The 23,823-nt window shown below is 38.7% G+C and overlaps 1 protein-coding gene across 1 annotated transcript in view; it reads left to right on the forward strand.

Moving 5' to 3' along the window:
• The window catches only part of PIGN (phosphatidylinositol glycan anchor biosynthesis class N), an 88,513-nt gene extending 64,899 nt beyond the window's left edge, over positions 1-23,614 (forward strand). Inside the window, exons 21-29 of the mRNA XM_008492607.2 lie at positions 682-784; positions 3,113-3,215; positions 5,287-5,373; positions 8,509-8,564; positions 9,065-9,140; positions 10,434-10,507; positions 13,301-13,343; positions 15,152-15,204; positions 23,242-23,614. Of these exons, the coding sequence (XP_008490829.2) occupies positions 682-784; positions 3,113-3,215; positions 5,287-5,373; positions 8,509-8,564; positions 9,065-9,140; positions 10,434-10,507; positions 13,301-13,343; positions 15,152-15,204; positions 23,242-23,365 (719 nt within the window). The 3' untranslated portion in view covers positions 23,366-23,614. The remainder of the gene's footprint in view (positions 1-681; positions 785-3,112; positions 3,216-5,286; positions 5,374-8,508; positions 8,565-9,064; positions 9,141-10,433; positions 10,508-13,300; positions 13,344-15,151; positions 15,205-23,241) is intronic.
• The last annotated feature ends 209 nt before the right edge of the window (positions 23,615-23,823 follow it).

A 23,823-nucleotide genomic window follows, 5' to 3' on the forward strand; every position in this document is an offset into this window, starting at 1 on the left:
ATTCTCTATAGGTGCAGCACAGACTCTGCTATGCTGGGGGTGACTAGGCAGTTGACCAGTGGGCTGCCCTAAGGAGTGACATCCAACTCTTAAAATCCCACATCTCCATTAGAAAGATGTTGAAGGCAAGAGGCATGAATCACGACAGATGGTCCCCTGTAGTCCCTCAAATATTCCTGTTTCAAAACTTTCAAGTAGAGAAACTAATAAGTTGACAGTTTCTGTATCTTTACTACCAGTATTTTCAGTTGCATCTCAAAATGTAGCAGGTTTCCTAATGTAGCAGTAGGTCTCTAACCACAGTTTTTTGCTTCCAGAGGTCCTTGGGGTCATGTTAAGTGGTTCTCAGAGTAGTATTAAACAGCAGAGTTTGACTGTTTTTTGGAGTGGTGCCTCTGCATCATCTTGTTAACTTAATGATATCAGTTCCTGATAAATTATAAAGTCTGCAAGGTAGAAAGCCGGGGAATTAAAATGGTAAATATTTAAAATTACTTTTGATGAATATTAGCATTCTAAACACTTGGTATTCTTTAGCAAAAGTAACTTCTGAAAATATAAGGCATGTATGACCAGTATTGAATTTCTGTACAGAAAGTGTCAAGATCTGAAGAATGTTATCTTGTTACCAAAGATGAAATGTTTTGCTTTTAGTGACTGATGGATCTCTTTTTATTGTAGTTTCTTCCTCAATGTTGCCATTACTGAGCTCCACGTTGCTCTTTCAGCGACTGTTCAGCATATTGCTCTCCTTGATGTCCACCTACCTGCTTCTCAGCACAGGGTATTTCTTTCTTACTCTGCTTGGGTTGGTCTTACCTGTGAAAATTGAAGGCTGAATGTGAAATATTTTTGCTAAAGGTGTAAGGTGTGCTTCCAGCTGTAGTCTCACCATTCATGTGCTTGTTAGCTTCCTAAATAAAATCACTGGGGAACTTCCATATTTGTCCTTGTATTGTCCAGTATAAATGCTGTTTTGTTGGCATTCTTTTCAGCTGGACCAAGTGGTGATGGGAAGGGCATATATTTAAACAGTCTTGCACAAAAGTAAGAAAGTCTGGTTTAGTTTGTCTCTTGTCATTTTGGGATGTATCTTTCAGCTCGCAAACAAAAGGAAGCAACTTCTCTTCCAGCTGCTCAGCACTGGTGTCTAGTTGTGGCTTAAATGCAACAGAAAGCAGTCCTAAAATTTATTCAAATTTTATTCAAAGATATTTTCATGGAAGTAGTTTTTTGAAAGGGCTGCTAAGCCCCGTAATGAGTACACTTGCTTCTTTTTGGATAGAAGACAACTCCTCAGAGTTTATAAATGAAGAAAGCACTGTGTCAGCCAACTCAGTAGCTCTTAAGATTATAATTAATGGGGAGTACAAGAACCATTCTTTCCACCTCCACTCCCACTTATCCTCTGGATTTAATTACACTGGAAAATCAAGTAGAATAAAATATCTTGCAGCAGACATTTTGCAATAGCTGCCTAGCTTGCTTCTTATTTTATAGGAAACATTTTATTTTTTTTAAAAATCTCCTGCCTCCCTTTCATTTCACTTCTCCATTAATGTTTTGGTCCTAATCTTACTTCTGTCCACTTGTATACTTTTACACTCAACCAACAGCCCTGTCTGGACTACTGGATAGAGCATGAATGTTGCTCTTGCTGGGGCTGATAACACTGTTCTTTGTATTTTGGCCCTGCACCAGGCCACTTAAGCATTGACAGCTTTCTGATATCTTCCTACACTGTTCAAACACACCAGTAAATTTTTGGATTTTTTTTTTTTTTTAAGAAAAAAACCTGACCAAGTATAGCAAACCCAAGGCACCTGGTGCCAGGAGAATCCAGTATATTCTCTCCTCAGTGCTCTGTTGTACCATATAATGATAACCCAGTGCTTTGCCCAGGCAATTACAGCACCTGTCCGGGTGCAGTCGTGTGCAAGTATTGAAGCCAGCTGAAGAGCATGGTTGCCTGCAGCCAGGCGTCACTGAAGACATTCAGTTTATAGGCAACTGTAGACCATTGTGAGGATTGCAGGTACATTGACAGCCCAGCCGTTGTCATCTTCATGTTTCACTGCTTGTCATTCTGATAATTAAAGTAGAAGTCTCTATCCAAAGTTTTTTCTTCCAGTTTGAGACTGCTTTGTAGCAACACTAGTGGGGAGGCACAGCAGAAACAATAACAAGATTAACTGCAAAGATTTCCTTATTTTTAGACCAATAAGTGTGTTTCCACGGAGGAACAAAATAAAAAGGGGAAAACCAATGGTCTTGTCAGTATTAGTGGCATGGTTAGTGTCAATATTATGATTTAATCCTGAAAGAAAACAAAAAAAACCCTAGAGTGACACCATGAAGTGCAACTGAGAGTGCAGAGAGAAACTGGTATTATCCACTGACAATCTGCTTCGCTAAGTTAGCTGGGGGTTTTAATCCCTGACATAAGTATACTCATAGTTGCTACGTTTGAGTTCTGTAGCAGCCAGAAATAATCCTCTGAGATTGGGGGTATAGGTAGAACAGCTGAGCTGCCTTGGCTAGAGTGTGACTTCACACTGCTATTGCAGTGGACTGGGGTATTTTGTTAATGCTCTTTCTATTATACATGTGCCTCTCTCCTTGGAACTAAACTGAGTTTGTATGATCAGGTCGTAAAGAGAAACAACATTTAGTGTCTGTCTAGGTTGGACACTAACACCTCAGTTCCAAGTAACTCTCATTACAAAATTTTCCATTTTGCAGAAAAATGGGTGCAAAATGTGATTCTTTATTTCCTGTTTCTTTTTAGTATTATTCTTGTTTTGTTAAAATTAATAATGTCACAAAGGGCACTCATACAATGTTATGTCAGCTATGAAGTGAGAAAATAGGTACAGAAAATGACAAAGCTGAATCATCCTCTCTTTCTCCTACTTTTACCATTTGATTACTGGCTTTAAACTTCAACCAACCAATTGTGGGTACTTTTCAGAAATCAGGAAGGAAGGGGCGAATGACACTAGTTCTTTGGTATATCATTTGTGTGAATTAAGTAGAAAAGAAACATGTCAGTATTTGATGTTAAATAGTTGTTAGTGACTGCACTTACTATGATAATTATGTTACTCTTAAGGTATGAAGCTCTGTTTCCACTGGTGCTGTCTGGTTTGTTGTTTGTGTGGATAAATATGGAGCAAGAAGCACTGCAGCACTATGGTCTTTCACTCAAACCAAAGGTAACAGCTCCAAATAGCTCTATTGGGTTAATTATCAGCTTTATCTTTTTAATTTTTTTTTCCTTGAAGATACAATAAATATTCCAAGAGGTTTTCATAGAGCAACACTTTGCATTTGAGTTTGGGAAGCTGGTATCAGCTGTTTTATGAAATACGAATGTGACCTTGTAAGACAGATTTATGTTTTATGTTATTAAAGATATTCCACATCAGAGCCATTTCTAGGAAATCATTTTGACTTAGTGGTGTGTTCTACACAGAGCTCTGTTCATCAAGTGTAGTGCTAATTCAGCATAAGGTGCAATAACTCTTTAGAATAAGCACAGTGTCACTAGGTTGTTTTCGTTTTGTGGTGTTTGTTTTTTTTTAATACTGATGGCAGGGTCACAAGTGAGAGGCTGAAGAGAAATAATTTTTTTTCTGATATGACCCACAGGAAATATCAGAAATCTTAGTTTTATTTTGTCTTCCCCCTCTTTCTTCAAGAGCCAAGTTTTCTTTCTAATTAGACAGACGAGGAGCCAGAGACTAACTTGGGGCTACTACCTCCTTGAATTTGCCTGTAGAAGGGAGTTTTGTAATCAATGCAACTTCTTTCACTTTCACATTCAGTATGTTGTCAGTTTTCAAAGCCCATGCTGCTTTAGGTCAAGAGTTTAACAAACTATGGCTATGCCATTGATTTCTTCAGATACCAAGTGCAAGTTGCAGAGTTATCTGGTTGGTCATAGCCAGGTGTGCAGCACAGCTCTCCCCAACCTCTCCCGAATGTGCCATCCTTGGTCCAGGTCAGCTGGGTAAGAATCTATAGGAGTGGCCAGAGTCACTTTTAAGAGAAGTGCATTACACATCTTACCTTATTTTGCAGATCATAATTAGGGAGAAGTGCCACGAGGTGAAATCTAAACCCAGGCAGACCTGACCACATACTGTCATCTCCTGCAAGTTAGTTTTAAAACCTGAGAGAGAACAGGCTTTAACAGTTTGAAGCTGATATCAGAAATGAAAATGGGAGTTGCTTTTTATTTATGCTGCTTATATTTTATAGCATCTTACAATACAGGGAATGGATCTGAATGTAAAAATATACAGTTATCATGAGACCACAATTGTAGCCAGGGGCTTCTAGCACAGCAGAGTCATCTCTAGTACCCAACTCTACCTTTTGCATCTTGTAACAAGGCATTTGAGGTGTTCACCTGTCTCATGATGATTTGATGTTCTGTTTCTTTTTCTAAATTAAATTCTTTTAAAGCAGCAATAAACAGTGATGAATACTTCAATAATCATATGCAAATGAAAATATAGGTAAGGTGAAATTAAGTTTTCTGTTGGTATTCCCTCTGTCATTTTGCTTTTGGTTTCAAGTTAAAAGAACAATAATGCTTACCGTTGCTTTCCATTTTTCGTTTAGAAAAATAATCTCTAGAATGCCTGCTAATATATGCCACAAAGTAAATCTTGTACTAGAGAATCCAGCTCTGTTCTCAGATGCCATGACATTATTTTTAATTAAAATGTTGTCAGTGTTGAATTTCTATTACTTGAATTTTTTCTTTTCCCCAGTGAAAAAGGAGTTCATTGACCTCGTAAACTCCATAAAGATAATTTCACTTCAAGTCAAGTGATATTGTACTGAGAACTGAGTGAAGGAATTGGAGAATATTTTAGTATTCTCTCTCATAAGTCAGCTGAGGATAACTACAGTGTTGTATTTCTGTGGGTCTTTATCCACATGCTCATGTAAGCAGTGGAAGTGCGTGGGTGTAGGAGGAATATTTATGATGAAAAAAGATGATGATAAGTCTCATACACAGAAGTTCATTTTTAGTGAAGATAACAGTGGAAGCTCCAGTGTTCATTTGATCATCTCACTTGTGTAATCTTTCTGGCAGATTCATTAAAGTGTAATGAAAATACAGGAAAGGTTTGCAGTCCTCATCATGGTACTACTCTAATAACAACTGATAGGAAAGGAGGTTTATTTCTCATTCATTTCAGTATAAAATATTGCTCCTGTTGAAGTACATCAGTTGATGTCTGGTATTGATTTCTTTTGCTGTCTTTCCAGCTAGCTGTTTTCAGCTTCACCAATGCTACAGATATAACTCAGTTTCGACAGCTCCACCTAGATGACATCCGCAGGTCTTTCTTCTTTATATCCTTTTGCTGGTTGCTGTGTTCCACAGGAAAGTTGGGTTTGTGTCAAAAGGCCAAGCAGTAAAATCTGTAGCCTGGTAGGTCACTGGAAACAGAAGCTGGTGAAGGTGATTTAACTCATGTTGCTCAAAAGACAATGGTCTTGTATGTTACGTTATTTGATAAAGTAGTAAAAAAATCAGTACAAACTGCACTGTTTTAGAATCTGGATCACTGGTCACTTTAAAAAGTTTGGTCTCATAAGACCATTACAGTTGAGGTAAACCCACCTCAATTACTGCATCCAGTTCTGCTGTCCCCACCATAAGAAACACAGAGATCTGTTAGAATGAGTCCAGAGGAGGGCCACAAAGATGATTCAGAGGAGCAAGCACCTCTGCTACAAGGAGAGGCTGAGGGGGCTGGGATTGTTCAGCCTAAAGAAGACTCCAGGGGTACCTTATATCTGCCTTCCAGTACCTGCAAGGAACCTATAGGAATGCTGGAGAGAGACTTTTCACATGAGTGTCCAGTGACAGGACAAGGGAAAATGGTTTTAAACTGAAGGAGGATAGGTTCAGACTGGATATTTGAAGAACAGATTGCTCAGTGAAGCTGTGGATGACCTCTCCCTGGAAGTGTTCAAGGCCAGGTTAGATGAGGTCTTGAGTAACCTTGTCTAAATGAGAGGCATCCCTGCCCATGGTGGAGAGGTTGGAGTAGATGATCATCTATATGGTACTCCAACCTAAGCCATTCTGTGGTTCTGTGATTCTTCCAAGGAGTCCTGTTTTCAGTTTGTTTTTATTACATTTTGGCTGGAGGAAACTCATTCAAGCTTCACAAATCAGTTGGAAAAGGTGGCATCAAGGTTACCATTTTCACATATGGCACTGTGTTAGGAGGAAAATGTTAGGGGGCAGGCATTGGCTGTGGCTATGTAGGTGAGATGAGAGGGAAAGTTCCAGCAGACTTAGTGAAATATGTTCCTAGAATCTGGCCAGGAATTATTTTTATTATGCATGGTTTCTGATGTTAGAAGTGATATGGGCTTGGGAGGAAGAATTGTTTGTTCACCAGCATAGCAGTTATTTTGCATTTGTAAATGAAACTACAGCTGGTTTTTGTTTTTTTTGTTTTTTTTTTTACTTTGTTTTAATACAGTACAGACTTGATACCATCAGTTTTCTTTTCCATTTTGGAACTGCAGTTAAATGAGAGGTATTTGGCAACAAGGGTGGTGAGTGTGCAAGAGGGAGAGAAATGATGAGCCATTCTAGAAGATACAGGTTTCTAGTGCATGTGGGTTATCATAGCAGGCACTAGGGGAGGGGTTGTCTCAACACTGGTTCCTTCAAAAACGGGCTTTATAGTTCGTAGAGTAACCAGATCAGAGACAGTGGATCACAGTCACAGAGTCTATGCTATTGGAATTTAGGACAGTGCTGTTAGACATTGGGAACCTGCAGGAGAAGAATTGTGATGGACACCTCATTAAGAAGGCAATTCCAAGTACTAAGGAAAGGGACAAAACAATTTGCCAGGTGCTGAACGTTTTTATTTGCTTTAAGAGTATACTTGATAGTTTGATATTTTACTATTTTAGTTAAAAAATAGGCTAACTTCTGGTAAAGCCACTGCTGTTTGGCAGACACTAAATATTGGTCAAATCAAAAATCAAACAATCCAATTGCATTTTTTTAACCTCCATCATAGTACACTACTATAATCTAAGACTTAAATGTAGCACTCCTTTAGTCTCATCTTAGTTTAAAACACTTGGCTGTGTTCTGTTCAGCTACTGAAAAAAATAATTTACAGGTCTCCTTTGCAGAGACTGGATATGATAATACCGTCTCAGAAGATTTGACATTTAAGTTTAGGTACCATTTAAAGTTTAGAAATAGTGGTATTGGAAGAGGCACCTTTCCTACTAGAGCAGTCACATTGTAGCTACAACCCCATGAGCTGTGTATCTTAAGATTTCCTCAAGGTTCCTGTGTAGGGCCCAAAAGCCAGCGTGTGCCTAGGGACCTTATACCCTCATCTTCCAGAAGAAGATTCAGATTACTTATGCTTGGTATTTTTATTGGACCTATGTGCTACTGGCTTTTTTTTCTGTCCTACTGCAGAACTGTTGTTCTTATAAATCTTAAATGGCAGAACTGTGCTATGCTGTTAGACTGCTACATTCCTAAGCCTGAAATAATGTGGTGCTCTTTGGGAAGCATAATTTCTTCAGCTATGTTGGCCTAATCCTAATGAAATATTGCGTGCACAATCCCAACAATTCTGCTGAACAGTTGGTAGGAAATTCTTTATGCAGAGACTTAAATGATCAGTGCACAAACTCTAATGGGAGTGGAAAGACCAGAGAGAGCTCTGGCAGCAGCAGCCATCATCACTGATGCTCTGCCTGGTGTGAAAAAGCTGTTGCAACCCATCCTCTGACTGAAGGGATGTCAGCTATAAAGGGCCTCTCTGGACTCAGGAGGTAGAAAAATACTTTTCATATGTTCATAAGAGCAAGTGTTGTACCCAGATGAGGAAGGTAAGTTTTATTTTTAAGAATTCCAACTATACAGATATTGCCAGTATCATCCTCTCTCCCTCAAGTAAACTAAAAACTGTGAATCCAATGTTGCAATGGATAGATTCAGCATAACCTTTGGACAACAGACCCATGAGAGGGATAACAAATGAACCTTTCGTCTTGTTTCGTAGCCAACTACCTTTTCCACAGTCAGTTCTTCAATAAAGCCATCTCTTTTGGCGTGCAGTACACATGCATATTTTATTATTTTCTGCAAAAGCGTGTGTGTTTGTGGGTTGTGGTCCAGGGGTGATCCTATCTTGCTAGGCAGGAGCCCAGAAAAAATAAAACTTCAGCTTTCTGGCAGAGGACTCAAGAGAGGCTCTAAAATATTACCAAGAAAGTTCCTATCTTTCAAAATGAAGATTGTCATGTGTGAAATCTTGGGTAGAGCTAGACAGGACTTTGGATTTCTTAATGCAGTGTAAATCTGGAATAGTGGGCCAGCTCCTTGTAGTTTCCTGGTAGGATTTTGAAAGTAAATTGCAATGAAAAGGGGAAAATGCTGGTTTTGTTTTACTGCAGTTGTTTCTGTGGTGTGTTTTCCTTAAATACATCTAGGTTTTTTTCATAGTGACAGCCTTTTTTGGCACTGGAAACATAGCTTCTGTTAACAGGTAAATTTTATTCATTGAGATAGAGGGTATAAAAAAAATTTTTTTTATTATTAAAACTAACTGAAAGTTAATGTACTAAATATAAATTTGATTAGCAAAATCAGGGCAGCAGAATTAAAGCAATAGTCAGTGGAATATAATGGTAACAATTTGTTTTGTTTCTGCTCTCTATACCATATTCCCGGAGAGCCTGAGCTTCTTGGCTACAAAGTTGCCTCAATTTCCACTGGAAGTTGTTGGCATCATGAGCAGAGAGAGCTCAGCTGCTTAGCAACAGCATCGCACCTCAAAATACTTGAGCAAACAAAAACTGTAGAGAGAGAAAAGTAGGGTAGGTTGTCATAGCTAATTTAATATTTGAGCAAGAGAAAAGAAAGTTGAAAGCCTTGTTTAAAAATTTATATACTCCTGAATTGCAGGAGTAACACAATGCTCAGGTTTTTTTAATGGTAAATGCCATTTCAAGGATATGTTGTAATGTCTTTTTCATGTTTCTCTAGTTTTGATCCTGCTTCTGTCTATTGTTTCTTGACTGTGTTCAGTCCCTTCATGATGGGAGGCTTGCTTTTGCTAAAGGTTAGTGATCTACCTTAGTGAAATTTTCTCAAAAGAACTGCTTAATATGTGTCAAGTACAGGGTTGTTACTTTGCAGTTTACAAAAATTATATATGTATTTGAGCTTCATTAACCTTTTACCATGTGTGAAGCTTTCAATAGATGAGTGGAAACAAGAGATGGATCCTCCAGTTTCCCAAAAGAGAGAAATAAAGTGCATGGAAGTACAATTTAACTTCATTAGATCAGTTTATTGCATTAAAATGGTAATTTAAATTGTTGAAAAGCATTAAACTATGTATAAAATTATAAGCTTTCCCTATAGTACAATATCTACAGAAACACTGAGGATATGTAACTTTATCAGCCCTGTCTGCATTACACTACAATACTATTCTGATGAGGTTGTCATTTTACCATTAATACTATTTTTTCATATTTTTAATTGGTCTGTAAAAGATTGGATTGCACTTTTTGTTTGTGGGCATGATGTGAAAGCTCTTTTCTAATACTTATGTAAAGAATCTGCTAGAGGGGTAAAGAGGCAAACAGGAAGTGAGATAGAGAATTTATGGGTTATTGCTACAATAGGCAGTGTTTCCTGCCTCTGCTTTTCTGCTGCTTCTTGTTCCAGAGAAAGCAGACTTAAATTACAGGTATGCTGCATGTTATAATGTAGGACATAGGTCAATAATGCAAACCTCCTGCATGCAAAAGAACAGGTTTTAGCAATGCATTTGCACTGCTAACTTATGAATTACAAGTACTCTGGAAAGATCTGAAGGCAACATTCATATTTCTAACTTGTTTGCTCCTGTTTGCTTTTTTTTAATTACTGAACTGTTCGCATTTGCTTGGCTTGGCTTTGGAGGGGCAATGTCATCCATGCCCTACTGAATATATTCTCTATTGAAATATTTTTGTGGTTGAGATGAGATTACGCTTGGAACTGTGCAGCCTGTCACATGAGATATTGGACTGAATGGTTCTGTCTTCTGGACTTGTTGAAATATTTATCACTGGTGCTAAAATGGATAAATTAAGTGAGGATCATTAATGTGCTTTAATTATAGTTTTCCATATTTCCTCATGGCTTATTTCATTGCAGTTCAGCTATAATAAAGAATGGGGTTTTTAAAATTCATTTCCTAAGCATTCTTCCTCCAAAATGAGTTCTACCCTTTCTTGCCAATATTTTGTTTTTGTAACATGCACATTCTATGATATTTCAAACCAGGAAAATGTTTCCACAACCTACCAGGTTGTTTTATAAATATGTCTGTAAAGGATAATGCAGCTTGTGTTTTAAACAGGTTGTGATCCCATTTGTTCTGGTATCATGTGCTTTTGAAGCTGTGCAAGTCACAACACAACTGTCTTCTAAGAGGTACAGTAAGTGCTGTATTTCTGCATTATTAAGGGTTTCAAATCTATTATGAAGGAATTCAGAACTGTCAACTCTCAGTCTGTATTGTTTTATTTAAAAAAAAAAAAAGTAGATCACATTGTTACTATGGTTTGGATTTTTCAGTGATTTTTGCAAGGTCACGAGTTCTTTTCGTGGTGATAAATGAATATAAATGGAAGTGTTGGCCCTGTCTGAAGCAACCAAATATTTAATATTCTTTGTTGACAGTACACAGAAGGACCAATTTTACTCATAATGTAGAAAAATGAGCAGGATTTAAAATCTTACTTTTGTTTTATATTGCACCTCTGCCTATTGTCCAATATTTTTAAATAACACATTTATAATGGAACTAATTTACAGTTTTGTAGCACTGACCTCACCAGAAATAGCAATTTTTTTTAAAAAAGAAAGGCTATATGCCCTTTCATTGCATTTCAGTGCTGTTCAGTGTTTATTTTTTTTGTTTGCAGTAGGATTAGATGGCTGCCAGTCTTTTCTCTGTCTCTGAAGACTTTTCAGAGAGATTACAGATGGGGCAGCCAGCCTCACAGAAGTGCTGCATCTGGGACTTGGACTGCCCTCACTCTTTTCACTGTCTTAACTTTTTTGTTTTTGCAAGTGTTACCCTTCCCTACCCCTTTCAGCACACCCAGTGCACTTGGCTGAATCCTCTGCTCATCAGGTGGGACTAGGAATGGGGCTGGGATGGAGGAGGTCCTTGTTAGCCACATGGGTTTGAGTTTGTATGGGGTTGGCTTGAAGTCCTTCAGAGGGATCACAAGGACTCTGAGCTGAGCAGGAGAAAGTGTGATACACTCTGCTTAGTGTGATGCACTCTGCTTTTCTGTGTGTTTTGTGTTTTCATTCTGCCTGTTTACTTACACAATGCCACCTGGTACTAACAAGGGACACGGCAGCCTGAAATCTGACTTCTTGTTGGAGAGGAAGATTCCCATCCCTTTTACCTTCTCTGCCTTAGCTGTCTTGGCCTGCCTGTGGACCTGAAGGAAGGGCAGTCATCCTCCTCACTAAAATTTTATACAAAAGCAGGGCTGCAGTGAGGAATCAGGGTTTCTCAGAAGACCTAGGGGGTTGTGTTGCTAGGGTTTAGATATCACAAAGGTCAGCACTTCCTTATGTGTGAACTCTTGCCTGGGCAGCACCAGTGATATTGCAAGCTTTTATGGAATGTGCATCTGACTGTGTGAGAGGGGAAATGGCACCAGCTTCTTATCCAGGGGATATGAGTATGTCTTTGCTGCTTTATGAGGCTGTGGTTGTAACCGGAGTGGTGTTTGTGCCAGCTTCATTTCACTGTGCTCAAGAGGAGCAAGGAGAAGCAAGGCAGGAGCTGCAGGATGAGCCCAGGCTCCCTGGAGAGGTGGTGCTCTGATTGTCAGTGCATCCCAAAGTCTGTGCTGCACTCTTCATTGCTCTTGCTGCCCCTGCTAGATAAACTAAGCCATCACAGGGGACAAGCTTGGCTTTGTAATGTATAAACAGGCTCTGAAATGAGTGTTGTCATACTGTAGTGAAAGGCTTCCTGCTGCAGTTCAGAAGGACACAAAAATAGATTTTTGTGATTGGGACAAATTGCTCCTAAGCTTTCCATTTACAGATTAAAGATTTTTTTTTTTTCCTGTTTTGGGGGGAATGTTCTGTTAGAATATGTTTCTAAGGCTTCCCTCTGAAAATGGTCCTCTAGTTGAGTTCCTCCTATGCACTACAAGATTGAAACATTCTATCTGAGCTATAGATGAATGGATAGAAGCCTTTTAGTACATCTAGTGAGTCAGTTTGTTGCAGCTGTATTTACTAATGAAGCACAGCTGACATGGGCAGTATCAGAAGCTTCTTCATTGGGAGGCATTGGTATGGGTATCCCCCCAATACATTCTTGTGGAATGCTGCAGGATTTCCCAAAATGGCTTCATGAATTTATGGTACTGATAAATTAACTGTGTTCTACTTAGAGATTTCTCTGTTAATGGGTTGGCTGTTTGCAGCATTGCTTTAGTGTCATTAACTTACAAACTAGTTTTAACCAGTCGTAGCAATTGATTTCATGTAATTTAGGATTTACATAGTTTAATGAAAAGAAGATTAGGTTAATGGGGAAAAAAGTAGCTCTGCATACTCCCTTCTTGTTCTTTTTACTGGCTGCAGCCTACTTTTCCAGAAGTAATCTGCCACCTGACAGAGAGGCCCATGGCTTTGGGAGCATGCCACCAAAACACGGGGCATTCCCAGAGTAGCCTACAGGCACCCAGAGATCTGGAAGAGGGGTGAGCATCTCCTTTAGTCACCCCCTACCTGCCAGGGTGGTTGTCAGGATAGGACTGGTGGGCTCTTGTGTCTGTCTGTGTGTGCCAAAGAGCTTTGCTTTCTCCTGAGTCTATCGTGAAATATCAAAATCACCTTTTTTTGGTCTAACCAGCACGTGAGTTCCCTTCACCAGGGGTCGGCTGTTTGAAAGATGGTCTTGTTCTTCAGGAAATGACTCGTGTTATATTTCTCTGTTATAAAAGTGAAACTGTTAGCATGAAAGATCTTTGTCAAGCCGGGTGGGATTAGCAATGCTGGATGTTCTAGCCATCTATTTTAACTGTTCTCTGATATGTTTCAACATATCTGACTGGTTGAAAGGCCAGCATGGGAAGTCATATTTTATTAAAACCCACGTGAAGATATTAAACTTTGTGACATCTGTAGCCATGAATAAAGGTTGATGGTCTGGTTCTCTCTTTTTTTTTTTTTTTCTCTTTGCAGCCTTTTTCTCATTGTTCTTGTGATTTCAGACATTATGGCTTTGGTAAGTTGTTGTTGCACATTCTCTCAATAGAGATCAAGAAGCAGAGGGCTCTTCTAACTCTGCCTTGAGACATCTGAATTTGTTTCAGACTTCAAAGTTTTTGTAACTAGGGCAGTGAATTGGATTGAAATCCTAGCTTAATTTAGAGATAAATCTCCTCCAGTCACCACTCTTTGAATTTCATGTAATTAATGCTTCTGAAGAAGCAATATTCTCATAATAATAAGAGACAAAAAAGTATTAAGTTATCATTCTGAGTTTTTCATGTGTTTTCCAATCAAATTCTTAGGAAGAATTTAAATAAAAATATTGGGTTTAGCTGTGTGCAGGGTTTAGTTAATTTTTCAGGAACCTATTACTCACTCCACCATCTTCTCTTCAAAAAGAGAGGAAAAGAAGAAATGTTAGATTTTTCAGATTCCAGGAGATCAGCAGCATCCAGAAAGACACTCTATGCCTTAGTAATAACCCACTAGGAAATCCTCTCTTCAGAAATCTTGTGTAGCAATCAAAACCAAGATAACTAAAACAACTGAAAGCTGAACAATATTCCAGTATAAATTTTAGAGATTAAAAATATGTTTTCATTGTGGCCACAAGCTGTCTTCAACCTAGCAAGTGGTGTTTCTGGGTATCACAAGGTAAACAGAAATCTTTCCAAAGCAGCAAGCAGAGCTGGTGTTCTCACTTTGCACACACTGGGTTACTTTTGTCCCTTTGGAGTAAGCATTCCTGATGTGACTCCCTCGTACAGTGTGATCTGTGAATCTCACCTCACAGGAAAAACAGAGGGTAAAAAAACAAATCATGACTAATTTGTCTGTACAAGGACAAAAGGGGAAGGTACAGTTTTGTGTGGTTCCAAATAAATCTATGTGATTTATCTGATTTTTTTATAATTACCACAGGAAAAGGATTAAAATACCAGTAAACTGCACGTATAGCATTTAATTAATAAAATTAGTGTAACTCAACCAAAAGAAGAGTGTAGGCATGTACTAGTGTTCAACAAGCCCCAATGTATCCAAGTTTTATATCTCACATACCCTCCTATTTTGGTTTAACCATTTTAAGAATTAGAAAATATGTACTTGGTGTATAAAAACAAAAAATAAAAAATACCACTGAAGAGGTTTGAAATGCAGGAGCTGTGTGTGTATCAAGGATTGAGAAAACGGGCAATAAAAAAACCCAACACACAAACAAAATAAAAACAAAAACCCAACAAAAAAACAAAGAAATAAAAGCAAACCACAAAAAATTAAAAAAAAAAAGCAAAACTCAAAACCCAAACAGAACTGGTTTGTAGTCTCCAATCAATGAAGCCACCAGCTAGAATTTAAGAGATTCATTAGTAGACAACTGCTGTCTTCTTCCAACATTATTCACATTTTATAAGTGGGGAACTGCAAGAGTTGCCCCAGGCAATTTGTAGAATTCCATGAAGGCAATATGCAGCCTTCTCTTTAGTACTGGGTGTTATTTGGGATCCCATTACTTCAAGTAATAACATGGCTTGGGTTTTCTTACTTTAAAAATTACATGCTGATAATCTGTTTCATACAAGCCCAGCCTGACATAACTTAGTTCATCTTTAGCTGGTTGTGTTTGATACCATGTTAAATCTGTTTATGGCTCATACACTGGTCTTTCATTTGGTCCAAATGAGCATTCATGGAAAGGTTTTGCCTTGTTCTACTTGAAGAATTACAAACTTAGAGTAACCAGCCTGAAAACAGGGGTTTTAATTCTGCATTTCAAATTATGCAATTTTGATGTTTAGTAATCAAAGTTATTTTATTTCCTAGCATTTTTTCTTCCTGGTGAAAGATTATGGAAGCTGGCTGGATATTGGAACGAGGTACAGTATTATATTTTTAACCTCCATTGCATTTTTAAAAGGCCCATAAATTAGTATTAATATCTATCCACTCAGAATTCTTGTAATTTTTTTCAATTACTTTCCTTAGTCAAATGCTCCACAGTGTTCTTCCTACTTACAACATAAGTACACACATATATGCATGTGTATATGTATCCAAAGCTAAAATGTGGAATAGCTGTTCCAGAGCAACAGGTATATAAGTAACAAATCTAGCATGGCAAGAAATAAATTTAGTAGGATGTGTATGATTTCTAAAGATCAATAATTACACACATAAAATAATTATTGTTGTGCATTTTAATTAGCTGTAGTCACTGTTAAAATAATAATTTCTCAAGATCATTAATTGTCTTGAGTCTAGTTAAGCTTCCATATACAGTCCCCTGTGAGTTAATGAACCTTGTACAAGTATGTTGGTGGCTACCAAGATCCAAGTATTTATCCTCCTCCTAGTTTAGGAAGGGTAAATCTGGAGCATTTGAACATAGAAATCACATCTAAGATACAAGAACTTGCTGCTCCTCAGCATACATCATTAGGTTTACAGAACTCTTATTTGTGAATAGTTCAGAAACAACAAATGCAAGGAATACACATTTCAGATTTACCTTCCCTCTGTTGAGAAAATAGATAATATGCTTTATTAAGCTTAGTAGGGAAATACGTTGTTAATGATCCAGCCAATCTGGTCAGTTAACACTGTTATTTAAACAGAAGTTGAATAGTGACCTATTGTTAATATTCTGTTTAATCTACATTTACTCTGTGCTTTGCTGAGCCCAAACATTCCCTCCAGCTCATGCATGTGTCTACACATCTGCACACATATATACTCCCTGTACAAATTCCTGCTTGTAGCTACCTTGTGAAGGTTCCTAATGGGATGAGAAAAACAGTTAGATCAAACAGTGCTTTAGCATCACACTTACTTGCTGTGGCCAGTTTATGGTAAATCAGCTGGCCTCATTCTTTGGTTGAAATTCCTATGCAGATTAATAAGGATATTAAAGAACTCAGAAAAGCTCTGTTGTGCTGGGCAGGAAACTTTTTAATTGGGAACTAGCAAACAGAAGTATAAATTCTTACAAGTACCTAAAAACTTCCTCCCTGATACGCAGTCTTCATACCACAGAGATTTACAGCACAGATTGTTGGAGCCATTTCAACTGGAAATTTGCCTTTTCCCAAAGAGTTTAGGGGAGCTCATTATGCACATCTGTAGTTCTGCCTTTACGTGTGCCTGTTTGAGCACTGAGGGAAGCACTGAAAATGTCCCTTCAAAAGAATAACGTGTGATTAATATTTAACATGGTAATGCATAGTGCTCAGGCAGCCTTAAATTTGTCATTACTTCACTTTGCCACCTACATCATTTTATTATAGTCTCTTTATGTCGTGTATGTATGTGTGTGTTTGCACATAGGATAAAAATGCTAGGTTGCATAAGAAAAGAGGTGAAATCATAGGTACAGAAGTGAAGTGGTCCTTCTTTTACCTTGTACAAGCTTGGCAAAATTAAGTGGGCAACAGAGAAGATTTTTTTTGTTGTTGTTAGTTACTGAAAGGGAAGATGAGCTTCATGGGGTTCTGGACAATTCCAGAATCCAGTGGGAGAGAGATAATAATGTGGCTTTTTCCTCTCCTCAACTGCAGTAACAGCTCTGTGGCATTCCCATTGCAATGTTGTCTGTTATTGTGTTGACAGCAAGGTCTGAAAATATCCCATTTCAGTTGACATTTTAGGCTTTGCCAAAATTTTCCTGAGAAAGCTGAATTAGTTAAGGAAACTATTATTTTTTCATTTGGTTTGATTTGGTTTTGTAGAGTTTTTTGGTTGGTTGGGTTTTTTTGGTTTTGTTCGGTTTGTTTTCCTAATTTTTTTTAAACTTTTTTTTTGTAGCATTGATAAGAAGTGTGTGTGTGTGTGTGTGTGTGCGCATGCAAATATCAGATTTGTTTTATATTACTAGTTACCACTTCACTGAAATCACACATGGAAAAAGCAGCAATTTAATTACCCATTGAAGATCCATTTCTCTAGTCAGAGTGCAGTAGTATTTGTGCTATATTTGCAAAGCTGCTTAAGTATATGTCTTTTTTTCTTTCTTTCTTTTTTTGTGTGGTGATAATTTTTTATCAATTTTCTTATTATCACTCTTCAAAAGTCTGTATGTCCTGAGTTTTACTAAGAATGTTCAAGTTCAGGAGGAAACCATCATTAGGCAATACTTGGGTTTTCAAATACAAGTCCTCAAAATTTTCATGTGTGAGAGCTAGTTTTCAATCCCTTGTGATAAAAAGACCACCTTCACTGCTTTTATTTATGGTGATGTTTTATTTCCTACTGGATCTCTCACTGGCTGGATGTAGTGTTTGTTAACTGACATATTTCCTTCTTTTTTCTTTTAATTTCACCTCTGACTCCTGCCTTTTCAGAGAATCATATAATGGTTTGGGTTGGAGGGGACCTAAAGATTGTTGAGTTTCAACCCTTCTGTCATGGGTGGCAGGGACACCTACAACTGGGTTGTTCCAAGCCCCATTCTACCTGGCCTTGAGCACTTCCAGGGAGAGGGCATCCACAGCATTCCCTGGGCAGCCTGTGTCAGTGTCTCACCACCCCATAAAACAATTTCTTCCTAGTATGTAATCTAAATGTACCCTCTGTCAGCTTAAAAACACTCCCTCTTGTAGCCAGGTGGGGGTTGGTCTCTTTTCCCAGGCAACTCTCAGCAAGACAAGAGGGCATGGTATCAAGTTGTGCCAGGGCAGGTTTAGGTTGGATATTGGAAAGAATTTCTTTACAGAGAGGGTGATCAGGCATTGGAATGGGCTGCCCAGGGAAGTAGTGGATTCTCCATCCCTGGAGATATTTAAAAAGAGACTGGATGTGGCACTCAGTGCCATGGGCTGGTAACCGCGACAGTAGTGGATCAAGGGTTGGACTTGATGATCTCAGAGGTCCCTTCCAACCCGGCTGATTCTGTGATTCTATCACTTACACGCCCGTGCAAAAGTCCCTCCTCATCTTTCCTGCAGGCTTCCTTCAGGTTCAGGAATGCTGCTATAAATGCCTCCCTGGAGCCTTCTCCAAGCTGAACAACCCCAGCTCTCTCAGTCTGTCTTCATAGCGGAGGTGCTCCAGCCCTCTGATCATCTTTTTGGCCCTCCTCTGGGCTCCCTCCAACAGGTCCCATGTGCTTTTAGGTCAGGGGCTTCAAAACTGGACACAGTACTTCAGGTGGGAGCTCACATGAGCTGAGTATAGGGGAAGAATCACCTCCCTTGACCTGCTGGCCATACTTCTTTTGATGCAGCTCAGGATGTAATTTTATCTCTCTTTCTACCATGCTTTAACCACATTACATGTCATGTTGCCATGCCTCATATCTGCTGTAATAATGTCATGTCTTTCTTCTCCTTGGTGAATTCAGTATGCCACTTCAGTATTGTCTGTGAATGTGAAGAGATTTCTGATTTTCCCATTCTTCCAGATCATTAATGAAATGCTGAGTAACAACAGATCCAACGCAGTCCTGTGCTACCACATTCAGCAAATCATCAATGCACCATTGATTACCTCCTCTCAGTAAATTATTGATTACCATAAATATTTATAGCTTCCTAGAAAGTTTTAAAGCCCCTTTACTTAGAGGGCATGCCAAAAATCAATGTGAAGTTGTTTTTCAGGGTGCTTTTCATTGTTTTGATATAATAATAGGATAATCTTGTAGTGAATGCAGTGGCTTACATGAGCTTCTGAGGTCTCTAGCCTTACTCTCTCTACCTGTATATCTTGAGGTCACCATAAATTGCATCAAATGCCCTAGAAGAATACATCAGTACTTTTCATTGCATCATACAATTTCATCATTACATTACATAAGTGTTGTTTTCCTAATATTTCTGATAAAGAGAGATCATGAGAAGTTTGTTCTGACATTTAATTTTTTTTAATAACAGAAAAATAGAATAGCTAGCTTTTCAGCTTCTTTGTCATTAAAACAATTTCTCTATGGCTTAAAAGGTATGTTTATCTATCTGTAGATCTCTATAGACAAAGATACAGCCTTTAAAGCCTACTGTGTAGCTATAAAGTATATGCAGTTTGTAAATAGCTGTATATTCAGATAGTTAAGATAAACCCCAAAGCTTTTTTATATGACAGTAAAATATATTTTTTTACAAACACATATTGTGCTGCTCCCTCTTTTTATAACATTTACTGGAAGATAAAGAGATACAATCTTAGCTCTTCTGCAGTTTCAAAGTTCAGGGGACATAGATAAAGCACAGGAGACTGTTTTTCAGGTTTTAGGATAAAAGGCTTCAGGTTTGTTCTGCTGGGGCTTCTAGGTCTGGATATTAAACCAAAAGTCATGTAACTAGGAGGAAAATCACGTTTACCAGCAATTTCTGTGCTAGAACACAGGAGAAAACTGTGCTAGAAAACAAGGAGAGCTAGGAGTGATGTTCTTTGTTTTGTGTTCAATAGAGGAGAGAGGAAGTGGGATCCTGGCTGGAAATGAAGTAGACTTAAAATTCAGAATCTAAATCTGGGATCTTAGCATGTGCTTTGGAATAATCCCTCAGTTCAAAGTAGTATGTTGTGTAGAGACAAAAAGTCCTTGGACTCTTTGGAGAGTGGTGTTCCAAGTCCTTTCACAAGTTGTTTTTGTTTTACTGGTTTTATTGCTAGTTTTTAAATTGCTATAGTTAACTTACTCCATCTTCCTGCCTTTCCAGCTTCTAAACATGTCTGCCATCTCAGGAATAAATGTGTCTTGGGAAAAAAGCCATGTTTTAAAGCAAGATTGATTTTCCCCCTGCTCTTCCCTCTCCCCCACCCCCAATTTTTTACTGATCTTGGATTCTTCTTGTTATACTACTTTGTTTAGTAGTTCCCACCGATGTACATTTACACGATCGAAGCCAGGAGCTGGTTGTACTTCATGTTCTTCTTTAGGTTCCTTGCTACTGAAACAGGTGTCTTCCTTCCTGATACAAAATTTTCCTAACACCAGCTTTGCTTGTTGGCCTTGATCCATACATAGTGCACTCACCTTTCCATTGCCTTACTTTAGATCATCCATGATCCTCTACAACAGCTGCCTCCATCATTACCTGTCCCTGCCCATATCATCCTTTATAAGCATTGCCCCACTGTTCCACACTATGCTGTTCTCTTGTACCCATTTAATGTCTCTTCCTCCACATGGATCTAACTTGTCTGAAGCCTGGGATGTTGCTCCTTTCCCTTATTAGCTCAGGTTTGACTTCTGATGGAGGAAGATGGTCTTTCTGATGGAGGAAGATGGTCTTAAGAATTACCCAGGTCACTGTAACTACAGATGCTGTCACAGGGGCAGTTCTGGGCTGTATAGGGATCAAGATTTTATTACTGCTTTTGTGGTATATACCTGTAAGAGTCTTGCTTTGTTTAACTACAGCATTATCCCAGCCTGAGAACTAATTTAGCAAGCAGAGCTGCCTGCAGAACCATTTTCTGGTAGCCCTAGAGGTGCCGACTGTTTGCAATTATGTGACAAGTGGACTGAAATGATTTTTCAATATGCTCTATAGTATAATATATGTATATTTTTTTTTGCTCTGAACATCTGGTATTTTAATAAAGCAGCATAACTGTTCAGTCTTTCACATCATAGCAAGGGAGAGGTGTGTGCAGCACTCTTTTTTACAAAAGAAAGGAAGACCCCGTCCCTTGACTGGCAGGTAGCTAAACAGAGTTTGTGAAGTTTTTCCCTTTGAGAAAGCGCTTATCTATGCCCCCCAAAATAATTGATGAGCATCCACATCTGGAAAAGCTCCTTTTGGGGTGAACAGGAACTCCAGTGTATGTGTAAGAGCCATGCTGATGGCAGCAAGTTGACAGTCCTCTGCTAGCTGTCTCAGGGTGTCTGTAGGAATAAAAGTGAGGTCTTCATTTGGCTTCTGATTTTGAGGTTTCTCTTTGAAAGTAAGAAGGAAAATGGTGTTGGTCCTTACATGAAAAACTACAAATTCTGATGCCAGGTGAGAAGGAAAGTTGAAGTGTTGAAAAGTTGAGTGTAATGCATGAGCCAACTATTTACAAGGCTGGCTGTTTACTTAAGAGCAACACCAACTTCTGTACCAGGTGGTATTGCACAGTTCCTAAGGGCATGTCACACCGTGATGATAAATATAAGGAGGGTTTAACTCAGTTGACAAGATGTTCTTTCCCATGCAAAACTGAAACTGATCCTGTAACACACCCAGGGGGACTTCCAAGGGCACCTCTTGAAGGAGTTGTGTTATCTTAGTTATTGTGAATGTTCTGTGAACTACAAAGTCCAAAGTATGTTGATCAGGTAAAGGTTTGCTTTGTGCCTGACTTCTTGCTCTCCCTGTGTCAGCTTGCACGTTCCCCACAAACAGAGCAGGGGTATGGCTCTTGTAGTGAATACCTTAAACTGTACTGTGTAGAGGTGGAAGTTCACAGGGATGCAAGGTGCAGGCTCTTGGGATGGATTATGATTGTTGAGGTCTGAGCCTGTTTGTGCTGGTGGGGTTTTTAAAATGATTTCTTAAAAACCTGTGTTTTTGAGCAAGGTATTGGTCAGAAGTCTCACACTACAGAGACAGAAAAAATCTGTAGTACGAGTGAAAGCCCTTTCAATGTTCATCCACTTTGGCCAGAGCACATCTTGTTTGTTTACTGGAATCCTGGCTGTGGAAGAGCTCCCAGTCATCAGTGAACTTTTTGGATTAGTTGTTTTTCTGTCACAGTGGCTCAGCTTTGTTAGAGAGCTGGTGCTTCTCCACTTCACAGAGCTAAATTGTGTGAGGCTAGGGCCAGGGTTGTCAGTCTTGGGGTCATGAGGATTGATAGCATCGGCATTATGAGCTTTACTGCTCTTCTGTGGCTAAACTCTTAAACTGAACGAGTCCTCTGGCAGAAATTCCAGGTCATTAAACCTGCAAGTGCTCTTTGCAATCCTTTTTTGTGGCTTCACTGAGTCTGAAGTTATCCTACTCATCCTGAAGAGCCATCTGCTTTGAAATAGTGGAGATGGGTGGGTGCATCAGGAGGTATGAAAACCTTTCATGTTAAACTGCCAGTGTCTTCAGTAGTCCCAGGAGAAAAACAGATGGTTGCATTGGATGGACAGTGGTTGCAGATGTGATGGACACAGCTGCTTCACCTACAGATCTAGCCTGAAGTCCGTCCCTGGTTTTCTTGGTAGCTAATAGTTTAAATTAATAGCAGCTTGATTCTCACATTAAACACAGGATGCTGAATATCCTAGGTCATATTGTAGTCCTGACACTAAATAGCTCATCTGTAACACTAGTGAGCATCAGGAACCAGAATTTGAGCAAGTGGAAAATAAACTCTCTGCTCATTATTGTTTTCATCAATAGTGACTTCAGAACTTCCCAACCCAGAAGCTACATCTTCATATTGTGTTTGTTAGCCTCTCTTGAACTCATTTGTTTAATCTCTTTGAAACCATGTGTTACCATGACAGAAGATTCTGCCATTTGATGTGAAAAAGTAGTGAGCTTTTTTTCCTTAAAGCTGCTGATCACTGGAATAGTGTGTTCTCTAGAAAATTGCACTTCAGCTGACATAAATATGAGTTGTCTTACTACCAAGGAGTATCTACCTCATGGCAAGTTCTCCCTAGATTCTGCATTATCAGTATTCAACAAATGGGAGTTTTGAGGTAGTTTCAGTCACATATGCTAAATTACCCACTTGAATGAAAAATACACTCACTATCTGTTACTTACTTGGTACATGCTTGGTTGTGTTTTCTCTTGTGCCCACCATTTTATTGTGTCACAGAGTTAGGATTTTACATGATAGTGCTGCTATAATCCGGGAGCAGCATATATAAAATGACATACTGGGCCAATAATTAGTCCTAGTTGAAGAAAAAAGATATCCAGAAGTTTATTTGTCAGGGTTTTTTTAGTCTGCAAATTTACATTTTTCTCTTACTTCTTGTATCTATCTCCTCCTTGCAGCATTAGCCACTATGTGCTGGTGATGTCGCTGACCATATTTATGATGCTGATGAATGGACTGGCCCAGCTGCTAACTACAAAGAAACTTGAACTTCCCAAAAGGACTAAGCACCACTCCATGTGATAAAGTGCTAAATCTTCCTGCCTTGTTCCCATCTTCAGGCTTCTTTGGAACCAGCATCCACCTCTGGAATGTAAATATAAGTTAATGCACTAGAGTGCCGAAATCCTATCTGGCAATTAGAGCACTCTGCTGATACAGGTTAAATGCTGTCCAGCGACTGAAATTCGCATCTAGAGATTGACATTTTGGCATTAATGGGGCTGAAAAAGCCTCAGCTTTACTCTCCCAGTGTACATATTTCTTCAAAATAAAAACACCAACAAAAGTTTTTTTGAAAGAAATCACCAACTGTCTTTTGGGATTTTTTTTTTATTTTTCTTTTTTTGTAGTTGTTATAATTTGTCTGCTGGGTGTTTGTCTCACACATGCTCACGCTCTTCAGCAGTCTGCAAAGCCCTAGCTTCATTTCATGCCTTGCATAAGCATATCTCATTTTAAAGCATAAATGAAATCAGTCT

Source organism: Calypte anna, chromosome 2 (assembly GCF_003957555.1).
Source record: "Calypte anna isolate BGI_N300 chromosome 2, bCalAnn1_v1.p, whole genome shotgun sequence".
NCBI classification, from domain to species: domain Eukaryota; kingdom Metazoa; phylum Chordata; class Aves; order Apodiformes; family Trochilidae; genus Calypte; species Calypte anna.